General features: G+C 41.2%; 1 protein-coding gene across 1 annotated transcript; it reads left to right on the top strand.

The window, feature by feature from the left end:
- Window positions 1–7506: 7506 nt before the first annotated feature.
- FGFBP3 (fibroblast growth factor binding protein 3) lies at window positions 7507–8996 on the top strand. Its single transcript, XM_069097582.1, has 2 exons — window positions 7507–7569; window positions 8040–8996. The coding sequence occupies exon 2, from the start codon at window positions 8135–8137 to the stop codon at window positions 8987–8989; it is 855 nt and encodes a 284-aa protein (XP_068953683.1). The 5' UTR covers window positions 7507–7569; window positions 8040–8134; the 3' UTR covers window positions 8990–8996.
- The last annotated feature ends 1830 nt before the right edge of the window (window positions 8997–10826 follow it).

The following is a 10826-nucleotide window of genomic DNA, read 5'->3' as shown; positions in this document are numbered from 1 at the left end:
AGCTAAGTTGAGCTTTCTTTCTCAAGAGATCAAGATGGTATAGGAAAAGTATGACCTGAAGGGTTGCAGAAAAATATTTGTTTTGTTATATCTTTGAGGTAAATATTCCTTTGTAAAAGCTAACTGATGTTCAATGGTTAAATGGAACTAGGACACTAGCCACTGGTACCTAATTGGGGAGGAACACACCAAATAGGGTCTAGAGGAGAATTCCAAACTCCTCAGGTTGTCCTAGAACCTTGACGGGGGAGATGTAGCAGCCTGGCTCTGGGAGAGAGAGCTAGAGCATACACACTACATGTGCAAAAAGAGTAAAAGACTGTATCAAGTCTCTAAGTATTCCTTTAAGTCAAGGTCATATAATTAGGGCTCAATGATACAGAGTTGATTCAGGGGGAAAATAGTATTTCTAATATGTGAAAGATCAAATAGTTCTGATTATGCTAATCTACCCTAACCATATCTGTTTGACTAATAAAGATAGTAAGATATAGATTTGGAAATCAAATCCATTTCCCTAACAAAGGTCTTACTTTTTATTCTACCTGCTTTCCTAAAGAGAAAAGCCTGAAAGGGGTTTTAGAGTAGAAAAGAGAATTATTTCTTTTTTTTCTTCTAATTTCTAACACTTTTATTTAAAGTTTTGAGTTTCAGATTCTATACCTCTCTCACCTCTCCCCCTCACTGAGATGGTAATCAAATATTGTTTATACATATGCAATTATGTAAACTTTCCATATTAGTCATTTTGTACAAGAAGGCTCAAATAAAAGAAAAAATGAAAGAAAGTAAAAAATAGCATGCTTTAGTCTGTATTCAATCAATATAAGTTCTTTCTCTGGAGGCAGATGGTATGCTTCATCATTAGTCTTTTGGGATTGTCTTGGAACATTGTATTGCTGGGAATAGCTAAGATATTCACAATTCTTCATCGAGCAATATTGATGTTGCTGTGTACCATGTTCTCCTGGTTCTGTTCACTTCACTATGTATCAATTCATGTAAATCATTCTATGAACATGTGGGTCTCACCCCATAGAAATTAGGGGGCCTGAGGTTGACTGGAAGATACTCCCTCATCCTTTAAATAAGAAACTAAGCTGATTTGGCTTGGTGCTTCTGTATCAATACTTTTCCATTTGCCCCAATGGCCTGAGGTCTTCACTCTTTCTCTTTCTTCTACAGAGGGGTCCCTCTAGTTTGGGCTCAGTTAGGTACCAAGTGCTACAACAGAACCAAAACTGGTTCCAAAGAGAGCTGAGGTACTTCACTCTCCTCATTTTCGTGAAAGGGCCCTTCTACTCTGAACTATCCCATGCATTTCAAGTTTAATCATAATCAACTTAAAAAAGAAAATAAAATCAATTTTCCAACGTCAGAAGGAGAACTTAGTCCCTACAGAGACTCTTTTCACAGGGATTAAAGATATGAGACTGACAGGAAGTCTGCCCTCCACTTTTCAGGCAAGAAACCAAACTTTCCTGAGTGAAAATTCTCCCATGGTTCCCTCAGTGCATAAGGCCAACCAATGATGGGTTTGGATAAAATTTCTAGGTTTCCCTTTTGGTACATCAAAATTTCTCCAGTGGTGTCTTTACCATAGAAAATCCCCTTGGAGGTCCAAGCATATTCCTCTGGGTCCCTATACCAAAGCACCCAAATTTCCCCCCTACATTATCCCTACTACTCTAAGGACAATACAAATGGAGTTTACAACTTACCCCTCACTAGGACAAGTAGATTAACTTAAGCATTCTCAGAAAGCACACAAATATATATATATATATGTATATTAATTTATTTATATATATATGGCTTCCAAAAAGGAATTAAGCACAGCGTAGATTGCTCAAGATTTTTAGGTCAGCAGGTAAACTTTATCCTATGGACCTCAGATGGATTATCTGGAATCACGTCAGAAATAAGGCAAGTCAGTGAGGACTGATTGTAGCAACAATGCAATATTTACAGTGCCCACGATCAGGATAAAGACCATGACTATAAATATGGCATGACGTTCAATTGCAAAATATACCAAACTCTCTCTATAGAAGACAGAACTAAAGCATTTATTTAGACACCAGAAAACCAAATCCCCAAATGATTCCATCATAATAGTAAAGAAATTAACATAGTTAATAAAGCCATAATAACACTGAGAGCCGCAGAATCCTTTAGCCTTCCCACAAACCAATACGAGATCAATATCTATTCACAAACCTCTTTATCTCCTTGCCTGAGCACCTCTTTCTCCCACCATCTCTCTGGCTCTGATTCCCCACTTTAGGTGTGCTCTGCTTCCCTTCAGCAAACTCCTCCCACCACAGGCTCCATGTGACTACATTTGGCCTTTTAGAGGGCAGAGTTTATCTTCACATCAGGGAAGCTTCCTGTGGGCTCTGCTCCACCCTTTAGCAAATTCCCTCCATCATGAATTCCATGTGATTAACATTCAGCCTATTAGGGGGCAGAGTTTACTTTCAAAGCAGGGGAGGTCTTCAAACTCCCCCCTAGGTCGATTAAGTGGCAGGGAAGATCTTCAAATTCCCATTCCCATTACACTGATTAAAAGAAAAATGTGAACATTTATAAAGTATTATAATATACTACAGTGAGATATTCAAGTACTAGTAATTTTAAGGTTGTGAATTACATTTTTTCATTAGCTGCAATACTCATACTGGGAATAGTAATAAACTACATATCAATTTATAATCATCCAGACAAGCAAATCATTCAAACAAACAAACAAAAAATCCCCCCAAAAATCTGACTTTAAAGGAAACACACCAGAAAAAAAAAACTTTCTATAATTACAGGATAAAACAAACAACAAAGCTTTTGGTGGAAACTTTTCACTGGGTCCTAAGAAATGCAAAGGGTCCTAAATTTATCCCAGTCAAGGCCCTTAAAAAGGACTCTGAAATGCTCTCCCAACCCCTATTTACATTACCAGAACAAGGCTGATGAACTTATTTATACATGCACACATATGTGCATGTATGTATGTATTTTAAGTACATATAAATATATTTTAAATACAAGGTAATTTGGGGAGGGAGGCACAAGTAATTGAGGAAAACCTTCTTGTAGATGGTGGTAGATAATCTGAGTTTTGAAGGGAAAAGGTATTTTATTGGGGAGGCAGGCGGGCATGATCTCTCGTCCCAGTGGTGCTGTTCCAGATGGTACTGGGAGTACAGCAGAGCGACAACTGATCAGCTAGATGAGAAACATGGTCTGGGTCCAGCTAGCATTCACTCATTGGCCAATCGAGCTCAGCTCAGGGCAGAATCCTAAGCTGAGGATTCACAGAAGCAAATAGGACACTTTTGTTATTATTTTGTAATAGGTGCCTATAAAAGTCCAGCACAGAACAATAATGGCCAAGGGGACTCCCTCTGACAGGGAGTGAGGACAGCGCTACCTGCTGGGAACTGTGGAAAACTACAGGAAGAATTCTCGATTGATGGCAAACGGCAATGACTATTGAAAAATTTTATGACTGACTGAAGTGCTATATTGGTATGTGAACAGAGACTTACATATCTTTTTGCAATGAATACTATTGTCATTTCTATATAATTTTTGGTTGTCCCTTGTTCTCAAAGAGGACTAAAATGAAATCACTCTAATGTCAATGTTAGAGTGAGTCTGACTAATTAGACCAATATGAGCTCGGAATGTTCTACCACAGGCTGGGCACAAACAGTCCGTGTGAACATTTGTGGTAGATTCTCTACATTCACACATCTCGTCTTTCTTTTCAGCCATATCAATTCTGCTTTGCTTACAGAGCATGGCACCTTCTCTGAGGAGGGCATGCCATACTGGGTGGTCCTTTGCCGGTGTCTCTGCTATTCTCAATTCTGTATGACCTGTTCTCTGTAATATTATAGTGTGCCAGAAGGTGTCACTCTTGACCTGAGAAATTATTCCTTTTTTTTTTTTTTTTTTAACTACAGGAAAGAAGACCCTTCTTTAAGGAATGAAGGAAATTTAAGGAAAGAATCCTTAAAGAAATTAGATCAAACTGTTCACTGGACGGTCAAATACTGAAGCTGAAGCTTAGATACTTTGGTCACATAATGAGAACACAGAACTCATTGGAAAAGACCCTGATGTTGGGAAAGATTGAAGGCAAAATGACAGTGGATTAGATGGATATATTGTATCATGGAAGCAATGAATGGGAGCTTGGACAGACTTTGAGAAATAGTGGAAGATAGAAGGGCCTAGTGTGCTGTGGTCCATGGGGTTGTGAATCATCATAGTAACAAGTCAAAAGTCCCTTAGTTAATATTATCACAAATTCATAGAATCATAGAATCCCAGGGTTGGAAGGGGCTTTAGAAATTAATTTTTTCAATAATTTTAAGTGACTATTATGTGTAAAGCACTGGGTTAGGCATAAAGAAAAGGTTTCATAAAAATAGAGACAATTAGACGACAGATAATTACAGTACAAAACAGAACCTGTAAGTGAAGAAGAGAGATAAGAACAAGGTATTGTGAATGAGTTGCCCTCAAAAGTAGTGTAACAGGGGCTAGCATTTCTCTCACTTAAAAAAATTATTTACAATATTTTATTAAATATTTCCTAATTACATGTAAAAATTCTAATATTCATTAAGAACATTTTTTGAGTTCCATATGATCTGCCTTTCTTCCACTCCTCACCTTTCTTGAGAAGGCAAACAATTTGATATCAATTAAGAAGTTAATATCTCAATTAAATTGTATTCTGATATGTTTAAAATTGAATTACATTTGTAAACATATCATTCTAGTTGTAGTATGTTATAGTGGAAAGGTAACTGTAACCATAGTCCTGTGTTCTAAGTCCACCTTTGCCACTGGTGGACCTAGTTGACCTTGGTTACAACCCTTACCTCAGTTGCCTCACAATGAAGATGATAATACTTGTCTCATCTGTATTTAAATATGGGGTTCCATCCTTCTCTCATTAATCACAGGTCTAGTCACTTTGATCAGAACAGTCAAAAAAGTGTAAACTAGGTGTGAATAAGTACTTAATCAATTCAAAAGGATTAAAGTTCTGTGATCACTGGATGAAAATGGATGACAGCTACACTGGAAACAACTTATTGACTGAGATCAAATCACACTTCTTGGGCTACAGTATAAAGAGAGAGAGTTTCACTCTGGTACTTTTTTTTTTAAAAGCAATCGGGGTTCAGTAACTTGCTCAAGGTTACATGGCCAGGTGTTTCTGGGTGAGTGCTAAGTGTCTGAGCCCGGATTCGATCCCCAGGTCATCCTGACACTGAAGCTGGTGTTCTTACTCACTGTGCTACCTGGCCGCTCCTCACTCTGGTACTTTTACCCTCCACCTCAATAACCTCCAGGAGCTCCTTATTACCTCCAGGATCTAATATAAAATCCTCTTTTTTTAGACTTCAAAAGCCCTCCATATTCTGACCTCTTCCTACCTTTCTAGTCACACGCACATACACACACACACAGAGCAAGCACACTTACTCTGTAATCCAGGGACCCTTGCTTTCTTGCTGTTCCTCAAAAAAAAGGCTCTCCATTTTTGAACTCTGTATTTTCACTGGTTAGTTCCTATGCCTGGAATATTCTCCCTCCTTATTTCCACCCCATGGTTTGTTTCCCTTTTGTCTCAGCTAAAATCCTACCATCTATGAGAATTCTTCTCCTGTTCCCCTTAATGCTAGATTATCTCTAATTATATATGTGTGTATCTACACAAACACATACATGTATACATACACACATATGTGTGTGTCACGTATGCACACAGTTGCTTGCACATTGTTTCCCCTATTAGAATATGAGTTCCTTGAGGTAAGGGGCTATTTTTGCCTTTCTTTGTATCTCCAGCACATAGGGAAGTATGTAGGGACCACATGTGGCAAGGGATGATTAGAAGTCTCACCAATCCTAGCACAGAGCATCTTTTCTCCCTCTGTGTAGTCTTCAGGAAGGTGTAATGTGGCATAATTTACAAAGATCCTTCTTCCAGTGATTACATTTTCATTCACAGTAAGCTTATCTCAGATTGTGCTCAGGCTGCCTCTGTAAGAGTCCATAGCCAGCATTTCTCTCTACTTCAGGGGGTCATAGTTACTGAACCTGCTTCCTTCCTCGAGTGACTTCTTCAGCGTCTGTGGGTGTCCATGTTTGTCCTCAGTATGGCTCTTTGTTGTCTTCTATAAGTCTAGTCTCTCCAGTAATGTGGTCAATGGAGAGGGAATGGGGTGTAGAAGAGAGAGAAACTTTTCTCATTCTCCCACAAGCCCCAGAGCATTTTTCTCCGAGGAACCTGACCATGGAGGTCACTTTTCTATGACTACTTCAATATTTGCCTCACTGTTCTTTTTATACACTTAAGCTAGATTTACTCTTCACCAATTACAAGATGTTTTCTGTGTAGGCCTTCATCCTATGATCAATAATAATAATAACTGACATTTGTAAAGCAATTTAATTTTCAAAAAAAATCTACATATATCATTTGATCCTTACAACCCTGTGGGGTAGGTGCTATTATTAACTTCATTTTTCAGATTAGGAAACTGAGGCTGAGAAGTTAAGTGACTTGCCCAGAGTCACACATCTATAAGAGTCTACAGCTGAGATTTGAACTCAGCCTTTCTGACTCCAAACCCAAAGCATTTTAATTTTGTCAAAATGATTATGGACTTGTTCCTGCCTGGTTTATACTTTTGGTTGATTCAATCCTAGTTTTAGAGCCTTCTGTGATTAATTGGGATTGGAACATGGAACCCTATTTTTACATATAAAGGAGGATGATGAAGCCTGACCTTCCTCCAAGAAAGAAACTGGACCAGTTCATCTCTAGAGATTCTTCCTCTAAAATTCAATGGCAGCAGCTCAACTAGAAATATTCAAAGAAAAACTCAGAGAAGAGATTGTGGAATAGAAAATATTGTACAAAAAGAGAAGTTTAGAATTATTATCATTCCTACTATTGGGGGTTAAGGTAAACATCATCATACTTTAAAGAACCAAAATTAATTTTTAAAGAATTAGATAATTGTAACAGTGATATTCATAAAATATATTGTTTCAGCTGATTGTCAAATCATCTTGTCTAGTTACCCAAGAAGTGGTGGAACCTTGACTAAATAGTTTTAAATTTTGCTTTAATCAAATACCACTACTGATTTCCTATCTGTTTCCTAGTAGAATTATACCAAACGCTTTTAACAAATAAACTGAAAGTAAGGAAACACTGACTAGGAAAAAAAACCCGAAGTGTTAAAATATTAGATATTTTATCCAGAACCCTTTGAACAAGGAGGCAAAATTCAAAGTTTATTTTCATGGTCTATTACCACTTACTATAAGACATCTGATCTGCGTGTGTGTGTGTGTGTGTGTGTGTGTGTGTGTGTGTGTGTGTGTGTCTGGAAAAAGTCTGGGAGGGGCATAATCTTAGGAGGCCCCTCCTGTCCATTGATAACACGTTCATTCACTGAGAGCCCTTCTAATACAGACTAATCCCCCAGGCGGACATTCACACTACCCTAATAGGCTCCTCACCTCAAGCAGAACTCGGTAAGTTCAAAGTACTAGAAATCGTGAATATTTGCGAGGAATTCTAGTTCTAGGATTGCTTTGTGGGGAAGGGGAAGAGGAAGGGAAGAGATATAATTAATAGACCAGGTACTGTACTTTTTCTCACGTTCGGTGACTCCCGACAGGGACTCTCTACACAAAGGGTTTCAAAGTATATACAGCAATTTTCTTGCGAGGAAGATCCATTGAGCTGGGAGGCAGACCTTGGGGAAGGGTGGTGCTGATAGTGGAGGGAGGTTCAGCTGGACCTTAGATCCCCTAAGTCACCTCAGTGTCACAGGTGCACTAGTCTGTGCGGAGTTCCCAGACTACTCAGAACCCCCAGCCCACGGACTTGGGCCCCTAACGGGACTGAATAAACTGCTAGGCGGGCAGGGGGATGAGAAGGGAGGACACTTAAACTTAGTTCTCCCGGTTAAGCCGCTTGCTGTCTGTGTCTCTTGCCGCAGGTTCCGGGGATGCTCTGTGCGGGTCCCCTCCTCTGCTGAAGCTGTCTAGGTAACTGAATGACCCGATCATCTCACAGCGGCAGAGATCCCAGGCAATGAGGTTTTCCAGGCTGTCTTTCCCTCTGCTACTCCTCGGCTGCTGCCTCCTCCGGGCATCGACAGCCAGGAAGAACAAGGATAGCACACGGGGAGCGGCCGAGTCGGTCCCTGGCCCCGCTGGGGGCTCCTCGGGTCGCTTCTCCAACCCAGAGCAACATGCGTGTAGCTGGCAGATCCTGCTGCCCGCCCCCGGGGACTCGTCTGTTGCCGGCGCCGAGGGAGCTGGCGCAGGCAGCGAGCTCGCGGTAAGCTGCCAGAGCCCAGACGGGTCGCGCTACCAGTGCGCCTACCGCGGAGAGCCGCAGCGCTGCGCCGCGTACAACGCCCGCGGCCCGCAGTACTGGAAGCAGGTGGTGGGGAAGCTGAGAAAGAAGAGGCGGCCCTGCCACGATCCAGCTCCGCTCAAAGCTCGGCTTTGTGCCGGCAAGAAGGGACAAGGGGCTGAGCTCCATCTGGTGACCCGGCCGCTCGACGCCGCCAGCTCTGGGGCCAGCTCGGCTGCCACGACGCTTCCCGGCGAGGGCAAGGGTAAGAAGAGCAAGGGCCGCAGCAGGGACCAGAGTCGTGCCCGGGAACCCGCCCACGGAGCTGAGGAAGGACAGAATCTTCCCCGAGCCCTGCCGCCGTCGGGGACCCCGGCCCTGGGCGGCGTGGCCAAAGAGAAAGGTCTTGGGAAGAAGGGCGGCGGGGGCAAGCGCAAAGAGACCCCGCCATCGGACGAGGAGAGGCCCTTGGAGGTTGGGCCGGCCCCGGGGGGCCCGCTGGAGTTTAACGAAGAGTTGACAGAAACCTACTGCGCAGAAAAGTGGCACTCGCTGTGCAATTTCTTCGTCAACTTCTGGAATGGCTGAGCCGAAATACGGCTACGGGGACGGGGGGGGGGGGGGGGGGGGGGCTTTTTGGGGTGGGGAACAAAGGGAGAAAGGGGGCCTCCAAGGGGAGTGGTTGAGAAGGCGTGGGGACGATTAGGGAGGAGTGCCTAGGGCAACAGTAGAAGAATGAGTCGGGGAAATGGGAATAAGCCCGGAAGAGCTCAGGTTCTGGTCTGGGGGGGGTTGGGATGAGGGAAAAGGGGATGAAGGGGTTATTGTTAGGGAATTTAAAGATGTCGAAAACAAAATCAAATATATGTCTCTATACATCTCCATAAATATATATTTTCATAGAGATATGGAGAACTAAATACATATCTCTGTAGTCTTCATGAGATATATCTCTATGGATGTATATAGAAATATATAAGTTGTCTAGGGGCAGTGAGAAGTTAAGTGACTTGTTCATGGTTATACAGTTAATATGTGTGCAGAGACACGACAGGAGCCCAAGTCTTCCTGACTCCAGGCTTGATCTATCATATCGTGCTACCTTTTATGAACCACACATAAATACACATATGTGCAAACACACCTGCAGTGTTGTACATCTTGGAGTCTATGAGAGGTTTGCAGGTCTCAGTGGATACAGTGGGGATGAGAAAATCATTGGGAGTGTGGTGACGTTTGTAAGAAGTAGATTTTTAACTGAGGGCAGAATGGAGGTGCAGAAGTGGGCATGCCATAGTTATGTAGAAACTCATAGATTAGAGGAAGAGATGGGGTAGACAGCTTAGCAAGAGGTTATATGAATAAAAAATGGTGGAATTGTGGGGCAAAATGTATATTTTATAACTCATATTTGTACTAAAACCACATCAAAAAGCTACTTCCAGACTGGACCAGTATTCAAAATACCTTTATAGCTATCAACTAACAGAGTTGGCCCTTTTTCTTTCTTAATAAGTTTGAATGCCTGTGCAACTCAGCACCCCATAATTCTAAGAGGGGGAGTCAGGCATAATAAGGGTGACTTGCCTCAAAAATCATTGAAATATGTATCTACTGTCTTAAGCACACTATGCCTTTAGGATAGCTAGCAGCAATTTTATATTCTCATTTTGGTACAAAATTATCTCTTACAAGTCATTCAAAGATCAAGGAATTTCCAGGGAAAGACTGTCAGTCTTACTGGTTGCCTTTCAGTATAGTCTTGTACCATTAAACTAAGAGATGTCTTTATGCTCTGGAGCATTTCTAATTTATATCCTGCATTTAGGGTTACTTTGTAGAGGCTAGATACTCCAGCAGTTACAACAGGTGGACTTTTTGCAAACCTCTCCATTTGTACTTGGTCATATTAAAGAACTGGTTAAAATTTATGTGTCTCAGAGTCATTTGGAACCTTTGAGGAAGCTGTATCTCCCAGGAGAAATCTTTATTTATCACCAAGGTCAAAGGCATGTCCTATAAAAGTGCTGATTCACAACATCACATGAATGCCACTTTAAAAGTGAAGCAATTTTCTCAAATCTTGTATGTGTATTTTAAAGCTATTGCTGTGGTGGTAAAGAAAAAACAAACCCCCCAAAACAAAAACAACAAAAACCCTACATGCAACCAAATAGTTGCTAGATAAAATTTCAAGGAAAAATTAGATTTTACTTAACTTGAAAGTCCTATATTCTCCAATATCAAAATTTGCACTGTAACATTTAGGTGCATATACAAAAAATTTGGACTGAAGATGACAAAAGTCTTAATCGATTGGATATCAGCTTTCCATCCCATGGCTGCTATGGGCAGTAAATACTTTATAGGTAGTTAGGGAAGAATAGGTTTTGGTTTGTAAAACTTCTTTGCTATAAGACCTCTG

The sequence above is a fragment of the Petaurus breviceps genome, unplaced genomic scaffold, assembly GCF_028583685.1.
Source record: "Petaurus breviceps papuanus isolate PSGF00001 unplaced genomic scaffold, PetGlider_PUasm1.0 37, whole genome shotgun sequence".
NCBI classification, from domain to species: Eukaryota; Metazoa; Chordata; class Mammalia; order Diprotodontia; family Petauridae; genus Petaurus; species Petaurus breviceps.
The sequence above is the reverse complement of the archived record's forward strand: the minus strand, read 5'-3'. Positions and strand labels throughout refer to the sequence as shown.